General features: G+C 40.2%; 1 protein-coding gene across 2 annotated transcripts in view; it reads left to right on the top strand.

The window, feature by feature from the left end:
* The window catches only part of IQGAP2 (IQ motif containing GTPase activating protein 2), a 166,299-nt gene that overhangs the window by 23,037 nt on the left and 117,641 nt on the right, over positions 1–25,621 (top strand). For both annotated transcript variants that reach the window (XM_063295538.1, XM_063295539.1), the window contains exon 2: positions 12,069–12,168. In XM_063295538.1, the coding sequence (XP_063151608.1) occupies positions 12,069–12,168 (100 nt within the window). The remainder of the gene's footprint in view (positions 1–12,068; positions 12,169–25,621) is intronic.

Raw genomic sequence — 25,621 nt, forward strand, 5'->3', positions numbered from 1 at the left:
TGCTACGCATGCGCTTGACAGTCTGGGTGAGAGCCCCCTGCTCGCCATCCTTACTCATGACAATAACAATTCTGCAACCATGAACTATTTTACTATATACTGTACTGATTCTGAAACGTGTACAACGCCTGACATCAGTATTCTGCACCAACAACTGTAATGACACATGCAGGAAGACCTGAGCCTTTCTTCCTGAATAATGTTCAGGCTACATCATTTATGACAGCTATGATGGATTTGTTCTGTTTGCAAGAAATTGTTTCACCATATGCTTCTCTCTACAAAAATCCCACAGGTTTTTTATTGATTTGTATAGATTGCATATCAATATATTTTTGTGAGCATAATAAAGAAAATTAAAATGTGTAGAATGCAGCATTAAAATATGTCTATCTAGATTTTTTAAAATACATCCAATGAACAGCTCAGAGAATAGAAGGCAAACTAGTAGAAAAGCTTCAAGTTTTTCCAGCTCACACAGCTGGAATAAAGTTTTTTTTAGTAAATCACGGTCACTTGCTGCTTCATCAGAATATTGATTTCTCAGTCTTCCCAATTTAATGTAATTAAATGCTATGCATTTTAATGGCTCCAACAGTGTTTCACGGACCACAGAACTTTTTGGTTTTCCTCCAGGAATCAGCAAAAGTATGTTTATCTTGGAAGAAGAAATCAATCCATCTGTTGCTTTCCCAAAGTTTTTACATGAACACAAGCTGGGATGCCTTGACTTTCAAAAGTCAAAAAAGGCTTCTAAAAGGACAGACTGGAAATGCAATTCCATACCTCAAACCAAAAGAAATAGTTAGAATAGCATAAATGAATAGACACTTTAAAAAGTTCTAGTCCCGCCTTATGCATGAAAGCCAGCTGGGTGACCTTGGGCCAGTCACACTCTCTCAGCCCAACTCACCTCACAGGGTTGTTGTTGGGAAAATAGGAGGAGGGAGTATTAGGTATGCTCGCCACCTTGAGTTATTTATAAAAATAATAAAGGTGGGATAGAAAATAAGTTAGAAAGAGAGAGAGAGAGAGGGACGCGCCCATGTCAACACCACCTGGATGAAGTGGCGCCAGGTGACTGGAGTCCTGTGTGATTGTCGGATGCTCCTACACCTCAATTCAAAGGTCTACAGAACGGTAGTGCGCCCAGTTGCCCTCTACGGATCAGAGTGCTGACAAGCAACAGCAAAGCACGAGCAGGCCCTGCAAGTGATGGAAATGCGAATGCTCTGATGGTGCCTTGGACTAATGCGATTCGACAACGCCACGAACGATGACGTCCGTACGATGACTGGGAGTCGCACCAATTGTGGCAAAACTGCAGGAAGGAAGGCTCAGATGGTATGAACACGTCATACGCGGCAAAGAAGACTTGGTGGCGAAAACAGCCATGCGCCTGGTCCCTGGCAGCCAGCGGCCCCGTAGTAGACCCAAGAAACGGTGGATGGACCGCATTAAGGAGGACATGGAATGCGTGAACGCCACCCCTGAAGATGCCCTGGGCCGAGCCAAATGGAGACGGATATGCCGACAAGCGGACCCTGCCATAGCGCGGGAAAAATGCTAAGAAGAAGAGAGAGAGAGAGAGAGAGAGAAAAAAAGATGGAGAAATGCAAAAGTCTTTCCATCTCCATCATGCTTCCTACCACCAACAACTTGGAAAACTCCATAAGATTTCTCTGCCTAAGGCCTAAAATGATGACAAAGACCATCAATAAGATGTCAGATCTAATTTCAGTTGCCAAGAGAACACAGAAAAGACCTTCCAAAAAGAATCTTAAGATTCAGATAGGCATATAATCTGCTTAGTACTTGAATGGGATAGATTAGGACATTAAAAAAAAAATCTGGGAGAAGACAACAACAAACCACTTCTATATTGCTGTCAAGAAAACTATATGGCAAATTCACTCATCAGAGATGCTACCTTTCACTAATATTTCAATTAAGCTGGTCTTAAGCATTAAAGGCTTTTAATGTTAAAACCAGCTCTTAAAATTCAGGCTTAGTTTTTGAACTGGAAAAGAACAGTAGACAATATACACTGGGTAGGTAGATATTTTATTTCATAACACTAAAGTACAATGTCTCTACCATGTATTACCATTCATCAACTTTGCTTTGTTTGAGAACAACTAGATGGGCTAAGCAGAACAAGATACAAAACTAAACCACTGTATCACTGTGCCTCTTACAGCCATCTCAAAATTGGTTTGGACCTGCACTTCCCTAACCAATATTGATAAATATAGAATTCATTTGAAAAAAAGAACTGTGGGAGGCAGACTGCTACTTAAAAATAAGCAGTCTATTATTTATTAGCACCAGTGGATGATTTCTTCCCAATTTGAGACACTGACCTGGAGACCTGACGTACAGTATACTCCAAACTGGAAAAATGTGCCAGTTTTTCAGGAGCTGTCCCCACTGGTCAGTGGCAGCAGAGACAGTAGCAGGAAGGGAACACCCCTCACAGTGTCAAAATCAACATCAGCAGTTGCTGCTTATTGTGCCTAGGACTGCAAAAATCCAGAGGACAACTAGACCACAGCCAAGAGTTAGAGTTTCCTGTATCTTTGCTGCCATCTTATGGCCAACCAGATTTTTGTAGTTCAGATATAGTAGTAACTGAGCCTGCAAAAATTCTTGAAGTTATGGAGTAACATTAATTTGTAAATGCATTAATGTGACTTGGTTTTTACTGTTGTAAATCTGGTCACCCTATCCAAAGAGCATCTTCAGATTGGAGGTATGCATTCAAAGCAGAGGAGGAAATTGTTAAAATATCATTTTGTGTTTCTATTTTTTTTTTCTACCTGCAGGAGGAAGGAAAAAGGCAATGCTAGCAAAACTATATATTACTATATTAAGCCACAGTGATATCAGATTCACAGTATTTGTCCTTAGGGCAATTTAAAATAACCCTCTAAAAACACTAGAAACCTGCACAGATTATGTCCCAGAGAACTTTGGTCTGCTGGTAACTTTAGCTTCCAGGCCTAACGAAGACACTAATGTACAAGCATCCGATTTACCAACCCATTCTTGGTTATGTTGCTGGAATATAAGCTTGGAAGAATGAAAAAGCAAGCAGCACAGCACACCCTAAAATTACTTACGCAATCAAGAATTCAAAGAGATTTTTGCTTAGCTCCTAAAAATACTTGTTATTTCTCAATCCCATCCTGCAAACACAGCAATATCACTACTTTTGAGTCCACCCTCCTCTGATGACAGCAATAAATTGGCTGGCCCAAAATCAACTCTCAATCTGAAGTGATAAGAGGAAAGGGGAACCTAGCGTTTCACTCCAATAATCTCTCAGTTGGCACAGACCCTAGCTGGTTAGAAGGTTATTTATTTATTTATTTTCTATCCCACCTTTATTGTTTTTGTAAATAACTCAAGGCGGCGAACATACCTAATACTCCTTCCTCCTCCTATTTTTCCCACAACAATCCTGCGAGGTGAGCTGGGCTGAGAGACTGCTACAGGCCCAAGGTCACCCAGCCAGCTTTCATGCCTAAGGCAGAACGAGTACTCTCTGTCTCCCGGTTTCTAGCCTGTTGCCTTAACCACTAGACCAAACTGGCTCTAGGGAGTTGAAGCCTAACCCTTTATGAAAATCATGTCGTGGAAAGCAGATAGATGTTTCTATCAAGGATTCTTTCTACTCACCACATCCCTGAAACATGCAGAAGACAATAAAGTTTCTACAGATGTTAATTCTCAAGCAATTTGTTTTGCATGGCAATTTTGACAAGAGATTTTTAAATTATGTGATAATATTCGAGAGTCTCTAGTGGCCTTCAGGGGCTCTGCTCCACAAGTGGCCAGCTATGAGACCCTGTTCTTCAAATTGGGTTCCCAAGAACAGTTGGGAGTGTTGTTGCTGTACCAGCCTCCCTGTTGCGTAGCAACCTCCCTGCCTGAGCTGCTGGAGGGGTCTCTGGGCTGGCGGTGGAGTTCCCCAGGCTCATGGTTCTGGGGGACTTCAACCTGCCATCCCTGGGGCATGCCTCGGAGGCGGCTCAGGAGTTCATGGCCACTATGGCAGCTATGGGCCTGTCTCAGATTATTCGGGACCCAACTCAAGACAGTGGCCTCACCCCGGCCTTGGTGGTCTTGTCAGAACAGTGGCAATGTGATCTGAGGGGAGAGTTACAGCTGTCCCCACTGTCATGGTCAGATCACGCCTGGTGGCCCTGAGATGCTCTTATGCTGCCCCACTCCACAGGGAGGCAGGACCCATTTGACTGGTCCGCCCCCAGTGACTGATGGACCCAGCAGGTTTCAGAAGGAGCTGGGGGTTATTCCTGAGGATCTGCTGCATGGTCCAGCGGAGGTCCTGGCCGCAGCCTGGAATAGGGAAGCGGCCAGGGCCTTGGACAGGATTGTGCCTGTGTGACCTCTCTTGCCCCACCCAACCTGACACTCCCCGTTTATGGAGGAGTTGAGGGTTTTGAAGAGGGTTAAGAGACATTTAGAGCACCGCTGGAGGAAGACTAAGACCGAATCTGACCGAACACAAGCTAGAGCTGCTATTAAGGCCTACCTTGTGGCGGTAAGAGTGGCAAAACATTAATACTTCTCTGCTCTTATTGTATCAGCAGAATGCCAGCCAGTGCCCCTGTTTAAGATCACTCAATTCCTTTTGGGGAAGGTGGGCCCAGTGACCCACCTACAGGGCAGTGCGGAGGAGTTTTGTGTGCAACTGCAGGATAAAATCACTTGGATTCGTTCAAAGTTGGACTCCAAGCACGAGGCACAGTCTGAGGAGATGCTGAGGGAACATACTTACCCAGTTATCTGGGGAAAGTTTGATCCTGTTGGTCCCAAGGAAGTGGACAAGATCCTCCTGACTGTCAATGCCACCACTTGCCATTTAGATCCATGCCACTCCTGGCTGGTGAAGACAGCCCGGGAGGTGACATGTGGTTGGGCCCAGGCGATGGTTAAGACATCCTTGGGAGAGGGAGTGTTCCCGGTGGCCTTAAAGAAGGCACTGGTGCACCCCCTCCTCAAGAAACCATCCCTGGACCCTACTGTGTTGGACAATTTTTGTCCAGTCTCCCACCTCCCCTTTTTAGGGAAGGTGGTTGAGAAAGTGGTGGCATTACAGCTCCAGAGGATTCTGGATGAAACGGATTATCTGCACCCCTTTCAGTCAGGTTTCAGGCCTGGATACAGGACAGAAACAGCATTGGTCACACTTATGGATGATCTCTGGCAGAAGCAGGATGGTAGCAGTGCATCCATCTTTGCTCTCCTTGACCTCTCAGCGACTTTTGATACCATCGTCCATGGTATCCTTTTGGGGCAGCTCAGGGAGTTGGGAGTAGGGAGCATGGTTTTGCACTGGTTTGCCTCCTTCCTCCAGGGCCAGTCCCAATTGGTGGTGATAGGGAGCGAGAGGTCTGACCCTTGGCCCCTCCTTTGTGGGGTGCCGCAGGGTTCAGTTCTCTCTCCACTCCTTTTCAACATCTACATGAAAACACTGGGTGAGATCATCTGTCATCACAGGATGAGGTATCATCAGTACGCTGATGATACCCAATTATACATCTCCATCCCGGGTGAGGTAAGTGATGCTGTGACTGCCCTATCTCAGTCCCTGCGGGCTGTGGGGGTCTGGATGGGAAACAACAGGCTTCAGCTGAACCCTGGTAAGATGGAGTGGCTGTGGGTTAATGGCTCCTTGGTATCCAGGAAATTGTCATCTTTACTTCTGGATGGGGTTGCACTGGGGGTAAGCTGGGGGTCCTTCTCGACTCCTGCTCCAGGAGCAGGGGGCAGTCGTGGCCAGGAGGGCCTTTGCACTACTGTGTTGTGCCCCAGTTACGCCCTTTCCTGGATCAGGAAGCCCTTCGAACAGTCACTCATGCCCTGGTCATTTCCCATAGACTATTGCAATGCGCTCTACATGGGGCTACCCTTGAAGAGTATCTGGGAGCTTCAGCTGATCCAGAATACAGCTGCATGGGTTATTTTGGGCACCCCTAGAAGGGTGCATATAACACCTGCACTACGCAAGCTGCATTGGGTACCAGTTTGCTTCTGGGTGCAATTCAAGGTGTTGGTTATTACCTTTAAAGGCCTCCATGACATTGGGCCAGGTTACCTGAGGGACCATCTCACCCCCATGACATCAACTCATCCCACCCATTCATGCAGAGAGGGCACGTTGTGGACCCCATCTGTAAGAGAATTCCATCTGGCGGGGTCCAGGAAACGAGCCTTCTCTGCAGTGACACCCGCCCTCTGGAACATCCTACCACTGGAGGTCAAGCAAGCTCCATCCCTTTTGACCTTCAGGAAGTCCCTGAAGACTTGGTTCTGCCACCATGTTTGGGATGGGGAGGGGGGAGTCATTCTTGGAGATGGCTGGCACCTTAGAGTGCTCCCCTCATATTTATGATCTTTTATAGCCATCAGGATTTCTATTTTATTTTTTATTCTTATATTGTATTTTATTTTCAGCAAAGGATCGTTACCTTGTCGTGGTGCTGGAGCTTGAGCACCTCAGTGATGCCATGAGCTAAACCGTGAAGGGCCACCCAAGATGGGAAGGTCATGACAGAGAGGTCAGACTAAATGCGATCCCTGGGGAAGGTAATGGCAACCCACCCCAGTATTCTTGCCGTGAAAACTAAATGGATCAGTACAACCAGAGATATGTCGGTATACCATCGGAAGATGAGACCCCCAGGTCGGAAGATGGTCAAAATGCTCCTGGGGAGGAACAGAGGATGAGTTCAACGAGCCCCAGACGTGATGACACAGCTAGCTCAAAGCCAAAAGGACGGCTAGCGGCCGACGGTGCTGGTGGTGAACGGCGAATTCGATGTTCTAAGGATCAACACACCATTGGAACCTGGAATGTAAGATCTATGAGCCAGGGCAAATTGGATGTGGTTATTGGTGAGATGTCAAGATTAAAAATAGACATTTTGGGCATCAGTGAACTGAAATGGACTGGAATGGGCCACTTCACATCAAATGACCACCAGATCTACTACTGTGGACAAGAGGACCACAGAAGAAATGGAGTAGCCTTCATAATTAATAGTAAAGTGGCTAAAGCAGTGCTTGGATACAACCCAAAAAACGACAGAATGATCTCAATTCGAATTCAGGGCAAGCCATCTAACATCACAGTGATCCAAATATACGCCCCAACCACAGATGCTGAAGAAGCTGAAGTAGAGCACTTCTATGAGGATCTGCAGCACCTACTGGACAACACGCCTAAAAGAGATGTTATTTTCATCACAGGAGACTGGAATGCTAAGGTGGGTAGTCAAATGACACCTGGAATTACAGGTAAGCATGGCCTGGGAGAACAAAATGAAGCAGGACATAGGCTGATAGAATTTTGCCAAGACAACTCACTCTGCATAACAAACACTCTCTTCCAACAACCTAAGAGACGGCTTTAAACATGGACTTCGCCAGATGAACAACACCGAAATCAGATTGACTACATCCTTTGCAGCCAAAGGTGGTGGACATCTGTACAGTCGGTAAAAACAAGACCTGGAGCTGACTGTAGTTCAGATCACGAACTTCTTCTTGCACAATTTAGGATCAGACTAAAGAGATTAGGGAAGACCCACAGATCAGGTAGATATGAGCTCACTAATAATCCTAAGGAATATGCAGTAGAGGTGAAGAACAGATTTAAGGGACTGGACTTAGTAGATAGGGTCCCGGAAGAACTATGGACAGAAGTTCGCAACATTGTTCAGGAGGCGGCAACAAAATACATCCCAAAGAAAGAGAAAACCAGGAAGGCAAAATGGCTGTCTGCTGAGACACTAGAAGTAGCCCAAGAAAGAAGGAAAGCAAAAGGCAACAGTGATAAGGGGAGATATGCCCAATTAAATGCAAAATTCCAGAGGTTAGCCAGAAGAGATACGGAATTATTTTTAAACAAGCAATGCGCAGAAGTGGAAGAAGACAATAGAATAGGAAGGATAAGAGACCTCTTCCAGAAAATTAGAAACATTGAAGGTAAATTCCAGGCAAAAATGGGTATGATCAAAAACAAAGATGGCAAGGACCTAACAGAAGAAGAAGAGATCAAGAAAAGGTGGCAAGAATATACTGAAGACCTGTATAGGAAGGATAACAATATCGGGGATAGCTTTGACGGTATGGTCAGTGAGCTAGAGCCAGACATCCTGAAGAGTGAGGTTGAGTGGGCTTTAAGAAGCATTGCTAATAACAAGGCAGCAGGAGACGACGGCATCCCAGCTGAACTGTTCAAAATCTTGAGAGATGATGCTGTCAAGGTAACGCATGCTATATGCCAGCAAATTTGGAAAACACAAGAATGGCCATCAGATTGGAAAAAATCAACTTATATCCCCATACCAAAAAAGGGGAACACTAAAGAATGTTCAAACTATTGAACAGTGGCACTCATTCCACATGCCAGTAAGGTAATGCTCAAGATCCTGCAAGGTAGACTTCAGCAATTCATGGAGCGAGAACTGCCAGATGTACAAGCTGGATTTAGAAAAGGCAGAGGAACTAGGGACCAAATTTGTCATGAGTACTGATGGCGAGCAGGAGGGGGCCCCTATCCAGGGGGGAAAACGCATGCGTAGTACTGAGGAATTAAGCAGCCATTCAAAGAGACATAGATCAGACCCGCCTTAACTTTTGGGGTTTACCTGTCTGGGTTTTCTCACGCTTCTTCAGTTTGTTAGGATTCTGTCTTATATAGCAGTAATAAGCACTAGAGACCTACTCCTCGTCTCAGCGTGATTCCTGACTGTTAGGACAAAATTGCCAATATCCCCTGGATAATGGAAAAAGCCAGGGAGTTTCAGAAAAACATCTATTTCTGTTTTATTGACTATTCTAAAGCCTTTGACTGTGTGGACCATAACAAATTGTGGCAAGTTCTTAGTGGTATGTGGATACCAACTCATCTTGTCTGCCTCCTGAAGAATCTGCATAACGACCAAGTAGCAACAGTAAGAACAGACCACGGAACAACGGACTGGTTTAAGATTGGGAAAGGAGTACGGCAGGGCTGTATACTCTCACCCTACCTATTCAACTTGTACGCAGAACACATCATGCAATGTGCTGGGCTTGAGGAATCCAAGGCTGGAGTTAAAATCGCTGGAGGAAACATTAACAATCTCAGATGTGCAGATACCACTTTGATGGCTAAAAGCGAAGAGGAACTGAGGAGCCTTATGATCAAGGTGAAAGAAGAAAGTGCAAAAGCTGGCTTGCAGCTAAACCTCAAAAAAACCAAGATTATGGCAACTAGCTTGATTGATAACTGGCAAATAGAGGGAGAAAACGTAGAAACAGTGAAAGACTGTATTTCTGGGTGCAAAGATTACTGCAGATGCTGACTGCAGTGAGGAAATCAGAAGACGCTTAATCCTTGGGAGAAGAGCAATGACCAATCTCGATAAAATAGTTAAGAGCAGAGACATCACACTGACAACAAAGGTCCGCATAGTTAAAGCAATGGTGTTCCCCATAGTAACATATGGCTGCGAGAGCTGGACCATAAGGAAGGCTGAGAGAAGGAAGATCGATGCTTTGGAACTGTGGTGTTGGAGGAAAATTCTGAGAGTGCCTTGGACTGCAAGAAGATCAAACCAGTCCATCCTCCAGGAAATAAAGCCAGACTGCTCACTTGAGGGAATGATATTCAAGACAAAACTGAAATACTTTGGCCACATAATGAGAAGACAGGACACCCTGGAGAAGATGCTGATGCTAGGGAGAGTGGAAGGCAAAAGGAAGAGGGGCCGACCAAGGGCAAGATGGATTGATGATATTCTAGAGGTGATGGATTCGTCCCTGGGGGAGCTGGGGGTTTTGATGACCGACAGGAAGCTCTGGCTTGATCTGGTCCATGAAGTCACGAAGAATCGGAAGCGACTAAATGAATAAACAGCAACAAGACTGAGGAGAGAACCTTGTAACACCCAGCTATGTTTATTTAATTGGCATGTCATCAAGGTGACACTTCTGTTCAACATGTTAAATACTTTGCTAAGTTATGTGTATAGCATTTCCACAAGCTTTTAAGGAAATTACCAAGTCAAAAAATGATATAAGATCAATATAGTAAGACTTATTATCGATAAACCTGAGCTGACCTCTGCTAATTACCACATTGTTTTTAAAGTCCTCATAGATAAATCTCTGAATCTTTTTTTCCCCTCTTTCTCAAAGGTAGGGACATTGATCTCCAATTATCTGATATTTTACCATTTCTCCAGGAGTTCTCAGAGATAATTGTTAAGACCTCAGCCAAACCAGCCAATTCCTTGTGTACCCAATTCAGTTCATCTGGTCTGGAGATTTAAACTCTTTCTAGGTAATGTAGTATTCCCTGTCTCAAGCCTTAATTCTACCCCTTCAACCTGCTTCTCATCATTTTCTGATATAACACTTTTGTTGTTGTTGGAGAAGATTGAGTTTGAGTAGCTCTGCATTTTGCTATCTTCACTGAGCAGCTGATACAATGTCATTTTATTTTAAACATTTTATTGTAAACATTTTATTTTAATTGTTCTTAGTATCCTTTGCTATCCTTAGCTGACTCTAAACATTTGCTTCTGACGCCAGCTGCATAGTTCCAGGTCTCTGTTTATACTCTTCTGAACTAACTCCTTCCATTTTAATTATATGTGATTTTTATTCTGTCCAATTCAGTACAGGTAGTCCTCACTTACCAACTGTAATTGGGACTGGCAACTCTATCACTAAGTGACATGGTTGTAAAGTGAAACATCACGTGACTTATGATGTCAGTTCTGGCTGCGGTTGTGAAGTGAGTCATCCATAGTCATTAAGCATGATGTCATGTAACCGGGACTTGCGACTTCCTGCTGGCTTCCCCGTTGACTTTGCTTGTTGGAATCCAGCTGTGAAGGTCGCAGATGGTGATCATGTGACCACGGGATGCTGTGACCATTGTAAATGCACACCAGTTGCCAAGTGCCTAAATCATGATCATGTGACTGTGGAGACGCTGCAATGGCCACAGGTTCAAGGACTGGTTGTAACTTTGAGTGGTTGCTGAATGAGCGGTTGTTAAGCGAAGACTACCCATAGAATATTGGGAAGAATTTTAAGTAAAGGACTCAGAACTTTCTGAAAACAAAACAGATTAGGACTAACTTTAGTGTGGTGGAAGAAACCATCAAAAGAAATCACAAGTTCAAAAAAAGTTTGAGGCTTTGGAGAAAAATATTCTAGGAAAAAATCCCCCAATGTTTATCCCTATGGGAGAGATAGTTAGGTAGCAATTTGGAATCCTGCTGATAGCTCCCTTTGTAAGCCACCCTTCCTACTGGTCATATGACTCAGAGTAGAGCTGCTCTTAAGAGATTGGAAAGAATTCCAGAAACCATGCCTTGCATGCTTCTACTACTTTGTTTTCAGATTAGCTTCTATTGTTTTGTTGGTATTATAATGCCTGGGAGAGATTCCCATTCTGGACACCTGAACATTTTATTTATTTTATTTAACAAATGTATATAGCTGCGCATCTTTCAAAGTGTGGCTCTGGGCGGTGTACAATACATAAAAACAATAAACATAATAAAACACTAAGTAAAAAAAAAGTATGAATAGCTTTTTGTTGTTTGCATTTCACCTTTAATAGAAATGCAGAATGTTTATGGAAAACAGACCTTGTTTATTTGCAAGATTAGTACTATTTGAAAATGGTTATTTTATGAGACTAAAATGTCAGTTATAACTTTTTGTATGTTTTATTTTCAGAAATATATGTCAACAACCTATACATCTTAAGGCAACTTGAAGGCATATAAGATAGCTAAATGAGTAATTTTAAACATTTTCAGGAGCTGATTACATTTTCAAGACCTTTCCCTTTCCCTTTTTCGTATGTTTCTTTAAAATATTGTATTTGTATGTGTTCATATAAAATATGGAGCTTTTAAGTAATCTGCTCAGTTGATAATGAGCAATTGCTAATTTGTAGTATCTTCTGTCCTAAAATAAGTGCTGTGATCACTCTTCTTTACATTTAATTTGACATGATTTTCTACTTACAGCTATTGTGGATGATGAACGGCTTTCAGCAGAAGAGATGGATGAGCGGAGACGTCAGAATATTGCTTATGAATACTTATGCCATCTAGAAGAAGCAAAAAGGTAATCATTTAAATGATATTGGGAAAGTTCTCTTGTAGAGCTTTGAAAAAAGCTGGATACTACAGAACATCTCATTTTACAGAAATCTTTAAAACAGCTAATATTAAATGAAACGTGGCTGGGAAGACTAACATAAATGAGATGCATTCCTAAGAAAATACCTAAAACATGTCAGTTTTTGGCTTGGCTTATCCCAGAGGGTAAGCTACTCCACAGGATAGGTGCTGCCATAGAACGAAGAGGGCAATAAAAAAAGTGTTAAGAGTTCTTTGGGTAATAGGAGATCGAGAACAATCTTAGGATAATCCAGTTTAATGAAGTCACTGTTGTTCCACTGCAGACATGAGAAATGAATCAGGAGCAAGTTTATCTTTTTTTTTTTCATTCCCCTACATATGTAAATAAAATTATTGGAAATTAATTTGACAGATGGGAAAAAACCAAGCCTTTTAATTAAACAGTTCTTAATTTAATTATAGAAGTATACTTCAGTAATATTTGTACTCCTGAGTCTTCCGCTTTTTAGAGTATAATCTTCAGAATGCTATTCAAAGGCTAATGTGTCTTTCAGCCCAAAGAAAGTTCTATGCCCTAGGCTTATATTGTATGTTGCTTTAATGTAACATTGTTGGTTTTGTTCTGATTTTTTGAACTTTAGTCAGGTTGTTAATGCCCTAGTTTTATGAGTTTTTGTCCTCTATTTCAGAATTTGAGTCAATTACAGTATGCTGGTGATTTACTTACTTACTTACTTACTTTGGCTGTGTTAGTCATTCAGAGGGGTGCTACATTCTTGGCGACCCTGCAAATGAGGTGCTGCTATTTGAAGCTTTGAGTCAGTGGGGTCCTCTTGAAGGTTTGGTCTGGCCATTTTGAAGGCCTTCCCAGGTTATCTTCTCAGGCGTATGTGTGCAGAGAAGACACTTTGATCAGGATTGCTGCTGAATAGAAGTGCTGATCTAAAAAAATGCTCCTGTGAATTATTTGCCCTGCCCTGTTATTTGCCACAGAAATACGGTAGGCACAGAATTTTAATTGATAATTACGGCTGTGCTCTGGCTTATCATAAAACCTTGACTTGGAGCAGAATGTGGAAATTCAAGGTTGTTTTAGATTCCCTTGAAGTGGGCTGATGTCTCTAACTTGCTCTATTTTCAATTCAAAATTTTCTGCTAACCTTTTCCCTCCAACATTTACTTTCTACATATCTGTTATCAAATTATAGCGTCACTTACATTCTGTAAGTCCAGCTATAGTTTTTGAATAGGTTGTGAAATTATGGCAGAGAGAGAGAAAGAGATGAATGTCTTTGGCTGTTATTGCAATTGTACACAATTTTCATCCACACTCTTCTTGAGTGGATTTATGTGAGGCTGTACTCCCTTTTCTGAATTACTAAGCGATTTATTTTTGAACCTCCTTCATTAGTTTGCTCATAAAACAATCTGTCCCTCTTTTTTTCATATTAGTTCTATTTGCAACATGCAAATATTCTAATGTTTAATTTTGTTTAAAGACAATGTTTCAGTTTTATTACTTTTTACAGTCCTCTCCATTCATGTTTCCTCCTGTAAATTATTTGTTGATCAATATGTTTTGCTGCAAAGTTGTGAAAATATTTTATGTATAGCTATATGTATTTCTATCCTTTGGCTTTATAAGAATATTTCTTCTTTCCCATTTCATTTTGGCCTTTCTGATAGGTGTGTGTGCTTGTATGTATCTTAGATGGTGTAACCAGGGAGATCAAGGATAGGAGGGCTCTGGGCATATTTTTTTTCATACATAAATGTTAGAACTCAGTTTTTTGAAATTCATGCTCCAGAATTATGAATTACTCAGAACATGCTATCCCAGAACTGATGCAAGGTGGGACTGGGTACTTCCAGAGCTATAAATCTGGCAATTAATGGGTTGGATAGTCCTTTCTTAGCCTCAACTATTTTTCAAGTTCAGGACATTCTGTGCTTAAAGGATCCATTTATAAATGTTTTTCAAAATTTCTCAAATAATAATGGATATCTCATAACTTCTCTTGGTGATTCATTCTAGGGCCAAGCTGCTCTTAAACTTGAGGAATTCTTCCTAGCTTCACCTTACTGTGGTAGGCCATTTACCATTCCTCTCAGAATTTGTTTTGAAGGCCTCATTGAACAGAGGTGGTAGAACTGAATCCAGTATTCAGCTAATTATTAGAGAAATATTGCTGCAGATTGTCATGCTTGTTTTAAAAAAGCTGACGTATGGCTGTATAATTCAGAATGCCACAGTTAATAAGCTGAGGTGGGTGTATATTGAGTGCTTTCTAAAATTACTGTTTGCATACTTCCTGTGTTGTGGGTTTAGTAAGATAAATTATGTACAATGAACTTGAAAGAGTTGTTTCAGTTATTGTGTTTCTGTAAACAATGGTTTCTGCTCAAGGTTATATTCATTAAAGGAATGGGATTGCATTTAAGTATTGCAAACAGATTATCTCTAAGTGGATAGGTATCGGATTGTTCCTTAAAACACAATTATTTTTGTTTAGCTTGAAAAGTAAGCTGAAGGCATAACATAAATCAGAAATTGCTCTTTCTATACTGTTCTTAATTTACTCTTGAAACTCAGTTTTAGAAATGGTCACATGAAAAATGTGAAGAGATCTTTAAAATAATAAAAATTAAATGTTCAGGCCTCTTACTAGATACAGTTATTTTGCTTACTGTAGTTTTACAAGCATTAAAGAGTTAACATTCCTCTAGCTCTTTAAATATAAAAGCATGGAATGAAATGTATAATTTATTAGTAGAGAAAGTGTATTTTGTGTTCTTGCTATATTACAGGCTTGTTTTTAATTTCCTTTAAATTTAAATTGTCTATATAGCTTGCAATATGGCTATGTTCCTTAAATTCATCATGTTGTGTTACAATACTCTGGGAGGAGTATGCTTGGTCAGAGTGGCATTAAGTCAGCTGACAAGGATAAATACACCAAACTGGGTTGGTACAATACAAAGAATAAATCAAAGGAAGAAAGCAGTGCAGAACCTTGTAGAGATGAAATGATACTTGTTGACTAGCAGCCAAATTTTGTGGATAAAATGGAAGTACTATTCATATGGATTTTAATAACTTATTATAGTTTTTTTTTTTATCATATGGCATAACAATTTGGTGTTCATGCTTCTTTTTTTCTTGCTGGGAAATCCTTGTGAGGTCCAGCAGCCAGATGTGTAGACTATTTAGCCATGACAAGTCAGGTTGCCTGGGATGCACCACGAGGAGGTTAGTCTACAGTGTACTGAGTTGGGCTGAGAGAAGCTGAGAGAAAGCCCAAGGTCACCCAGCTGGCTTTCATGCCTAAGGTGGGACTAGAACTCACAGAGTGCTAGTTTCTAGCCCAGAACCTTAACCACTAGACCAAACTGGCTCTCACTTATTATAGGTGATAGTCTCTCTCATAACCCAAATCAATATATTCTTACATATTAAATTGTACAGGGGTATCATTTTTATTGTGAAAAATACAGCAAATAAAAGACTTCAGCTCAGGTGAGATGAATGTCACCACTAATGTAATTTATTTTCATGGGCGTTGTGTGAAGCACATTTTCTTAGCTTGCTTTATCCTTATACAGATCTTGCTATAAAAACCAATATTCGGATATATTCAGAAAAGGAAGTCTTTTCTAAATAATGTTTTATTAGATTCTTGCTAGACAATTTTTATTAAATCCAGTATTTGAGGGCGAGGTAAAGTAAGAGTGGGTTAAGCTAGAAGGCCAATGATTAATTGGAACATATAGTGAAATGTCACTTTAGATAGATAATATCTTTTAATATTGCTTGTCAGCATTTATGGTTCAAATATAGTACATTTGAAAAATAAATGTGTATAATTTGGATTTGTTTTCTTTTCGCTCCTTTGTTTCCAAAAAGCAATATTAGTTGGTTGCTTAAGACAAGTTGAATAACTTACTGTAATATACTGTAGATCTGGGCAACATCTGATTTCTACTCCACTACTCCAGTCATTAAAACACATGGAACATTTTAAGTAATGTCTTACGCAGAATAAAGATTGACTTGGTAACTTAAAACCAGCTCAAACTAAGAATGCTGATAAGCTTTGTGATGTTAAGTTCAACAATTCAAACTTTATTGCAGACTTAGCATTACAAATACAAATTGTTAAGAACTGCCACCCTACTGAATGAAATCAAAGGTCCATATAATCTACATCCTGCTTCCAACAGTAGCCAAATATGTTCCAGGAAGCTTACAAGCAGAGCATGAAAGCAATTGCCAAGGTTCCCAAGGAATTCGTATTCACTTGTATTCTACTTCTGAAATAATGTTCTGTGAAGTCTAATAGCCTTGATAGATAAATAATTGAACTTTCTTAATATACAGTATAACTGAATAGCTCAGCAAGCATAGGGATTTGTTTGTACAAATGATAAGGATTTTTTTTTTAAAGCTGTAATTAGAATTTAACTTACTCAATATAGATGTTATGAAGAGTATGGTCAGTGAATAGCAAATATTGCTTTAAGTTCAGTGCAGAAAGTGCATTAGTGTTCATGACCCAGTTTAAAAGTTATCCTGAAATAACTGAAACAGATATGAGGGGCTTGTTACTTGGGACAACTTGGAGATAGCAATTCATTGACATCAGCCTTTCCCTGGCTAGAAGGTCTGCCAGTTGTATCCCAAAAAACCTGATTGAGGAAGGATGGATTGTAGTGTCGAGTGTAATGGAAAGGGAAGTCTATTTTCAGTTTTTGTATTCTAATACAAAAGTTGGTGAATGTTGGTTATAGAAGAAATAAGATAACATTATTTGTGTGTTCAGGTGAGGGTAGAATACAATGCATCTTGTTTAAAATGCCAAATTAGAACAATACCACACTTCAAATTATCCCATGAATGTGAACAATTACTTGGAAAAATAAGCAGAAATGGGAGCAGACGTGAACAGGAATAGACCTATGACAAGGCCTAGCAACTAGGCAATGAGGATACACTGAAACATGTTGTTATCTACAGTATCCCATTTCTTAAGGCTCTGATATGATTTAATGTGCCATGCCTCGCTAAAAGCACATATGCCACTGTGGACGTGATTGTTGAGAGGTCAAGAAAAGGCTTTTTAGCTTCTGTTTTTTTTTTAATTCGATGCTTTTAAAGCCACAAAAGAGCATGAAAGAGTTGCATTATTGTTACTTTGCTATATTAGTTGCAGAATGTAGCTGCAGAGTCCTGTTAGACCTCACAAAATAACCAGGTGCAATATTTTTAGTCTCACTACTTTCAAACTGCATATGGGGAGATTGTATTGTTGACTACTTTGTTCATAAAAGAATCTAGAATGTTAGGAAGAGGACCTGGTTTCCTTGGCTACCAGTTTTCTTTTTGTATCGATGTTTCCTTGATTTGAAATATCACTTACAGAAAAGTGGTGTGTGAACTAGTGCTACCACCACTGCCATTCCCTTGAGGCTTTAGTTGAGGATGGAGTTTACTTGTTATTGATCAGTTCTTTCCACCTCATCCTGTTCACCCCACCTCTGGTCCCTGCTAGCCCAGTTGACAGGTCCAGGTGAGGGGGGGTGCAGGGTATAGTGGGAGGGAGGCCTCTGATATTCCTTGTTGAGTGCTCTTTGAAAGAACACCAAACCCAAGCCCAAAAATAGCCCATTTGATAGAAGGATGTACATGGGATGAAGTGGGAGGGAGCTTTCCCAAAGCACTGTGCAGGAGCATGTAATGGTATGTGGGAAAGACCTTGGGAGACTGGGCAAAGAGACAAGGGAATGGTCAGTTAAGAGACAGCATCGCTCTCAGCTGGATAGTGGCTGAGGCAAGAGGCTCAGAAGAGACCCTCCCTAGTTTCTTGGGCTGTAAAGGAGACGGGGGGAAGGGAAAACTGTACTTCCATACTTGCAAGATTCTCTCAATGTAGCTTTACATTACAAAGTAGAATTAGCTCATCTGGTTGTGATTCCTACCTGGTTTACCTTGTGAGGCTGACGGAGCATCTCTGCGTCTGTGGCTTGTTACTTGAGCAACTTGACAGCTAATTAAATCTGCCATTCAAAACACCTGCCTGCACTCATCCCATTCCTCCCCATCACACATCAAAGAGGGTGATTGGTGGATTGATTTCTGACTAGCAGATGACACTTGGTGGGAAGGGAAAAAAGCAAGAAAATTCTCTGTGGCTTTCCTTTTTTTGTCCTGCATTAAAACTGCAAGGGCTGTACTACTTGCTGATTTAATAGAACTTGGCAATGAGAGCAGCACAAAGCTGTTACATTTTTCTGTCTGTTCACAAATGGAGGAAAGTCTCATAGGCCCCACGGGCATTCCTGGATGGGTGGTTGCTGCCATATCCTTTGGCAGAAAATCGGTGTGGTAGAGGGGGTGAGGGAGAGAAAATTAATCAGGTAACTTCTGTTTTAAGTGCATTTCCTGGAAGGCCGTGGTCACTGTGATAGCCAATTTTTGAATAGGCAAGTCCTCCCATGACAGCTATTTTGTGAGACATATTCTTAAAATTTCAAATATAACCACTGGCCCCATAACGTTTACACATCATTGGCTTGCAGAGATTGATAGAGTTTGAAAACTCTTAACTTTTATGTTTGTGATACATTTTCCTTCCTTAGTGCTGCAAGAGATTTTTGAGTATCTGTATAATATATTGCTGTTGTCGAAATCAGCTGTTGTGAAGCGTTAGCTTTACAGACATACAATTGCACTGAACTGTTCTTAACTAAGAGAAGCTATTAAAAGTTTTAAAGAAATGTCCTTGGCAGGGATTGCAACCTACTTTACTTTTGACCTTTTGTATGATTTCCCTTTCCAATTTCTGGAGAGAGAGAAAACAATGCCAATTTTGCATTCATGGCAGGCGATAATCATCTCTTTTCTTTAACGCATACTGTGTGGCATGGTGAAGGCATATGCTGCCCATAGTTAATTTAAAACAGCCATTCCTATCCTGGTATCCTCCAGTTGTCTCTGAAGTAAAGCTCTGTACCCAGCATGGCCAGTAACTGACTGGGAATTTTGAATCTGTAATTCCAATATATCTGGAGGACCACAGGTCAGGCAAGAAAGTTTTTAAATGAAAAACAGCCACAAGATGCTATAATGCTGATTGGAAGAAACTCCGTGCATGTGCATGTGAAGGAAGTGCCACATCATTTCCTTACCAGCTGTTTGAGCTTATGCTGTACTAAACAGTTCTTACTTTTCTGTTCAGCTGTTCTCACTGATTTCATGGAAAGGAAATTGTTCTGAAAATCTTAAGAGAAATTCTGACGTATGGGTGCAGAGCTTTTGCAAGCGTATGTGAGCATCCTGGCTGCCAGTGTACAGCCCCTCTAACTTCTCACGCTTCAGCTAAATTTCCCCTTCTCCAGTGAGTCTTTTCAGATTTGAAAAATTGGCCAGCCAGAAAGATTACAGAAAAATAAAAGAGATGTATAAAAGAAAAGTAGAGGCAAGACATTTGCAATAAAAACCTAGATTCAAAAACACCACCAAAAGGAAGAGAAGTAGAAAAACTGAAGGCTCTTTTTCAGGGAAAGAAAATTTATGGAAAGTTGGAAGAGAGATTTTGATACAGTGCTGTATAGGAATACAAAAAATCCAGGGTTTTTTTGCTCTCACAGTTCTAAATGCAAGTTTGCAATCTGACAGAGGGATGAAGTGGCTTAAAAGTGACTGCAAGAGAGAGTTAAAAGTCTCCTTTACCTTCATACTGCTCTTCTGTTTTTGAAACTGGAAGCTACTTTGTATTACCTATTATTGGATGCATGGATTTGTTGCCTAGACTTTAATCATATGAATAACAAGCATGCATATTGCAGAAGTATGTTTTTGTAGTTGTGAGTAGTTTTCCTCCTGCGTATTATACTCTGACTTTCTTTTACAGAGACTACAGTAGCTATGTGGAACCTGTTGGGTCTTAATCCTTTGCTGTGACTATTTTAGAACTTCAGCAGGAAGGCACAGTACAATGAACCTGTAGCATTTTATCTCCTAGCCACCATGTTGGAAATGTTTCTTGAACAGCTCTATGTTGGGTTAAGATTAGCTGGTATATTATGGAAAAGAACAATTTTCTTTTTTTAGCAAAGTCTGTTAGGCTATGTTCAGACAACATGGGTTATTGGGGCCTCTTCTGAGCTAAAAACGATCTCTTACTCACCCTTCTGCTGACTGGATTATGGTGTTCATATGACACTAACCCCACCTGTGACCCAGTTAAGCAGGTCATGTGAATGCAGAGTTAGTTATATAGGATTAATTACTTCATTTTAGTCACTTCTCCAGCTCCTTTCTGTTTTACTTACCATTCTATTTTGTGTCCTTGGACAATAGACTTTGATCTGTTGCTGTTAAATAAATATAGTTCTACATGTTATTTTTCAGTGACAGAGTTTCAACATTTCAACATTTACTCCTGGTTCCTTAAGTTCAAAGTGGAATCACATGATTTATTAGTTAGCCAAGTAATTCAGTGGGTGAGAGGGAAGAACATTGAAAATATAGCCTGTTAGACAAATATAAATGTTTGCTTAACTTGTAATACAACTAAATAAATCGACATGACAAAGATACATGCATCACACGCACACACACACTTGCATACAAATACACAATTTCTGTGCCAGAATTTATCCCTGCAGCTAAATGGCTATTTGGATTCAGAGTACAAATTGATTTATCTTGATCAGCAGAATGCAGTTCATTGATTGCTACTAACATCTTTCCATTGTGTAGTTTACGTCTTGATCCTGTATAATAGTTTAATAACCTTGCATTCTGTCCTTTCTTATCTCATCCACAGTGTTTAGCATGAGTGGTCAGGTGTGGTAAACCAGATAAAGTCTGCATCTTAGATATTTATGATTTGTCAACTTCTGGGATGGAAGGAAGGAAAAGTTATGATTGTCAGGCATTCACACATTGGCAGAAATGCTGTTTAAAAATTTGGAATTTAATGGCAAAACCTCTGAAGCAGTATTTCTCAAAAAGTGGTATCTACTAGGTGGGGTGCAAATCCCCTCCCCAAATTGAGAAATAGTCCTTGAGAGAGGAAGGAGAGCAGAGTAGCTAGTCTCTAATGAAGTGTATAAAGAAAAGGGAACTGAGAATCTCAGCAAGGTATCTCCTCAAGTCCAGGATTGGAGCAACCATTATAAATGATTTGTGTTTTAAAAGATGTTTGCTTAGAGACCATGTTAAAATAAAGTAGATCGGAAATAGATCTCATTATATGGAATTGTAGAATCATAGAATTGTGAAGTTGGAAGGGACCACAAAGCTCATCTAGTCCAACTCGGCAGTGTGCAGGGAAATCAGTTAAAACATCCTTGAGAAGTGGCCTCTTCTTAAAACCTCCAGAGATAGAGAACCCACAACCTCCAAAGGCAGACTGTTGTAGAGATCTTATCACCAGAAACATTTTACGTATCCTTAAATGAAATCTAGGTAGCTGCAACTTTCTTCCATTATTTGTGAGTCTAGTTTCGGTATCCATGGAAAATTGTTCCCAACTACCTTCATATGGCACCCTTTTATGTACCTCAGCAGTGATACCATGTCCCTCTTTGGTCGTCTTTTCTCCAGACTGAACAGCCCAGGTTCCTTCAGCCTGTCCTTTGGGAGAGATTGTGGGGAGTCTGAGAAAGAATGGAAGGGAGAGTAGACTTAAGCAGCCAAGAGATAGAGTGAGTCAGTTGTCAGCTTATCTCATAAATGACAACTTATCCTAGGAGGCAAGAAATCTGGGTGTCAGTATTTTGAAGTAGCCAAGATCAAGAAACAGGCACAGCAGGGATTTTTGGAATGCTTTGTATTGTTATAAGGTAGAAAAACAGAATCTTGAAAGCCTGTTGGGGTTTCTCTCCACTATGTCTTACGCTAAACAAATTCAAGACGGGTTATTTTGAGTTTGTTTCTGCCACTTTCCTCTTACTCGGGACAGAATAATCTTTTCTAACATTCACCTCTTAACAGTTTGCTCATTCCTTCCCCATTTCCAAGGCCAGATCTACATTTTTTTCCACACTGGGAAGGAGGACTTTAGATCATTCAAAAATATTCCACCTTAATTAATTCACTATAAATGTGAGTAGTGCTTCCTTGATCTTGTCTAATTGTGTGAGGCTTGACATCTTTATAGGGCATATCCTCAAATTGCTGTATTATCTTTGTTGCTTGCCTCTGAAGTTGTTCTAATCTGCTAATATCCTTCTGGAAATGTGTCCAGAATTGTACACAGTACTCTACATGCAATCTTACAAGGGCAGAGTACAGAGGAATAAAGATTTCATTTGTCTTTGATGCAGTGCTTCTAATGCAGCTCAGAGAATTGTTTTAGGAGCTGTTTCACAATGTCTTACTCAGCTTATGATCAATGACCACGATCAAGTCTTTTACCAATATAATGCTTTGAAGCCAAGAATCCCCCATCTCATATATGTGCTGCATATTTTTCCTTTTACATTCCCTTACATTTCTTCCTATTGAAGAACATCTTGTTCCTTTCAGCCCAGTCTTCCAGCCTGTCCAGATAAGATTACAATCTTGCTTTGTCATGCTGTGTGCTGGCTACACCTCCAAATTTTGTATTATCTGCAAATTAGTAAGCAGCCTATCAATCCCATTCTCCAGGTCATTAATAAAAACATTGCCTAATACTGGCTCCAAGACAGATCCCTGTGGGATCTTACTACTAACTAGTCTCTAACTTGAGAACATTAATGCTGACTCTCAGTGTGGTTATCCAGCCAGTTGTGGATCCACTTTACTATTGTACCATCTAACCATACTTCAACAGCTTGTTGGTGAGAATATCATGTGAACCTTGTCAAAAGCTTTGTTGAAGTGGATTCTCCTTGTCCACTAAAGTAGCTCCCAGGGATAGGACAAGAACCAGTGGGTGGTAGCTTTACAAAAGGAAGTCCAAATTCGAAATGAGGAATTTTCTGGCTGTGAATACTGTTAAGCAGTGGAACAACCTGGCTTCTCAAGTTGTGAATGCTCAAAAGTTACATGTGTTTATCTGGGATGATATGAAGATCCCTGCCTTGGAGAAGGATTGGACTAGAAGACCTCCAAGGTCTCGCCATATGACTCTATGATTCTCAAGGAAAAATCATAAGACTATTTTTGACAATCATTGCATTTGTCTTCAAGATGCTTACAAATGGCCCACTTTATTATTAGTTTCAACATATTTCTAGGTATTGAAATTGAATTCACTGGTCAATCATTACTGAGATCTTTTTTTTTCTTTCTTTCTTGAAGAGGGGGCCACACTTGCTCTTTTCCAGTTCTCAGCACTTCCCCAGTTCTCCAGGGTTCCTCACTCAAAAATATTGATATAGTTTCCAATACTTCTTCAGCTGGTTCATACTGTATTCTAGGTTATATTTCATTAATCAGGGCCTGGTACTTGAAGGCATTCAAATTAGCTAGAAGATCTTTTCCACATCCATATTGACCTGTATACTCTGTTGTTGTCAGTATGTGTGGATGGTTGAAATCCCCCATCACGACCATGCAATGCTTTTTTGAGACTCCAGTTATCTGCTTTAATAAATCTTCATCTATTTATTCTGACTGGTTTGGTGGTCTGTAGCAGATTCCTAGTAAACTATCCCTTCTGTTTGTCTTAACCCAGATGCTTTTAACACTCATGTTACATCAGTCCAGGTGACCTCTGTATAGAAAGGTTCCCCCATATATAGCACTATACCATCTTCTCTCTTGTGTTGCCTGTTCTTCTAAGACAAGGTGTATCCAGGTTTCTGTAAACCCTGTTATATCACACTTGTCTTTTGCCCCATGACAAACAGTTCATTTTGCTTGCTATCCTCTTAGCACATTAGTGTGGAGACATTTAAGATAATGTCTTAAGTTCCTTTTATTTTATCTGTATTTCCTTTGTTTTTTTTAATGAGATGAGTTCTTTTCAAAACACTTTACTTTGCTACTATATATTCTATCTATTCCTTGCTAATTCATTACTTACTCTTCAGCTAGTTCATACTGTATTCTAGGGTGTACCCATTGGGTCTTATAACTCCCATCCCCTGGTCTTCTAGCTCAAAATCCTCCTAACCTGGTTATGATGTGGGCTTAGGGAATTGAAGCCCGCAGAGTGACAAATGCTGCCTCAAGCCAATTCATTTTATAATTAAAGCATTAGAATTATTCTCAAGTGTATTGCAGATTTGTATGTTCTTACTAGTAAATATGTTTGTAGGCAATCTTAGATTTTTGCTCTCTTTGGAAAAAGTGGATTTGATTTTATGTAACGGGACCCCAATATTTTGAGTGATTGGTGGGATTTAAGATATGAAAGGTGAGAACTACTGCTGTAAAGGATTGATAATTGGAGACTAAGGGTGCTTCTGTGTTATATTGTGCAGTTGCTCCACTTCATTCATAGACCTTTATGGGAACCAGACAATAAGGTTGATCCATAAATCTCTTCCATTTTACCAAATAGTAAGTTTGATCCATAAATCTCCATTTTCCCACACTACTCTGAGCAAAATATTTCATGACACAACATGAAATAACTGAAGAATGTCTTTTATTAGTAGTACCAGGAAGCCTCTATGTGGATACATAAAGTACTCAGGATCTGGGAATGCACTGTATTTTAACTGTTACATCCAAGCCAATGTAAGATTTAACAAAGGTTGATTCAAGGTTTTATAAATCTATTTAATTTGACATGCAACTACAGTTGGCAATGATGAACACGGTACTGAATCTTCGTAATGAAAGCCTTTTCATTCATATTTTGTTTCTAAAAATGTATATTCCATTTGAAAATTGGTGTATGAATTGGACATAATGGTTTACTCCACTCTAAGCATTTTGACTTCCCAGAGCACCAAGTCTGATGTCTAGACCATAGAGAAGCTTAAACAGCGCTTCTACTGCAGTCATGCCATATACATATATCATATAAATTGTATTAAAAACAATCGCTATACAAATGTATGCTTGTATGTGCACATACAGATACTGAAGATAAATAATAGGTGTCCATTACAGTCAGTTCAATATAAATGAATATTGTTTAGAAATGCAGTTAGGTCAGCATAGTGTAATTTTTCAGTGTCTAACTTGATTACAGGAGAGAACTGCAATTTTGTGGGAAAAGGTCTGTTGTCAAGGAGTTTTTCTTGTGAAAATTTCATAATCAGTTTAAAATGGCAAAGCTGTTAAAGTATTCTTTATATTAGTGAGATTTTGTAAAAACTTTAGAAACAGTTAAGCATTTCAAAAGAAAAAGACAATCGAGAGTGTTAATATTTTAACTACATTAAATATTACAACGTGTGTGTGTGTGTGTCTCTGTATGTATGTATGTATATACATACATACATACATACATACATGCATACACATTGTGTGTGTGTGTGTATATTTG

Source organism: Candoia aspera, chromosome 2 (assembly GCF_035149785.1).
Source record: "Candoia aspera isolate rCanAsp1 chromosome 2, rCanAsp1.hap2, whole genome shotgun sequence".
Classification (NCBI taxonomy): Eukaryota; Metazoa; Chordata; class Lepidosauria; order Squamata; family Boidae; genus Candoia; species Candoia aspera.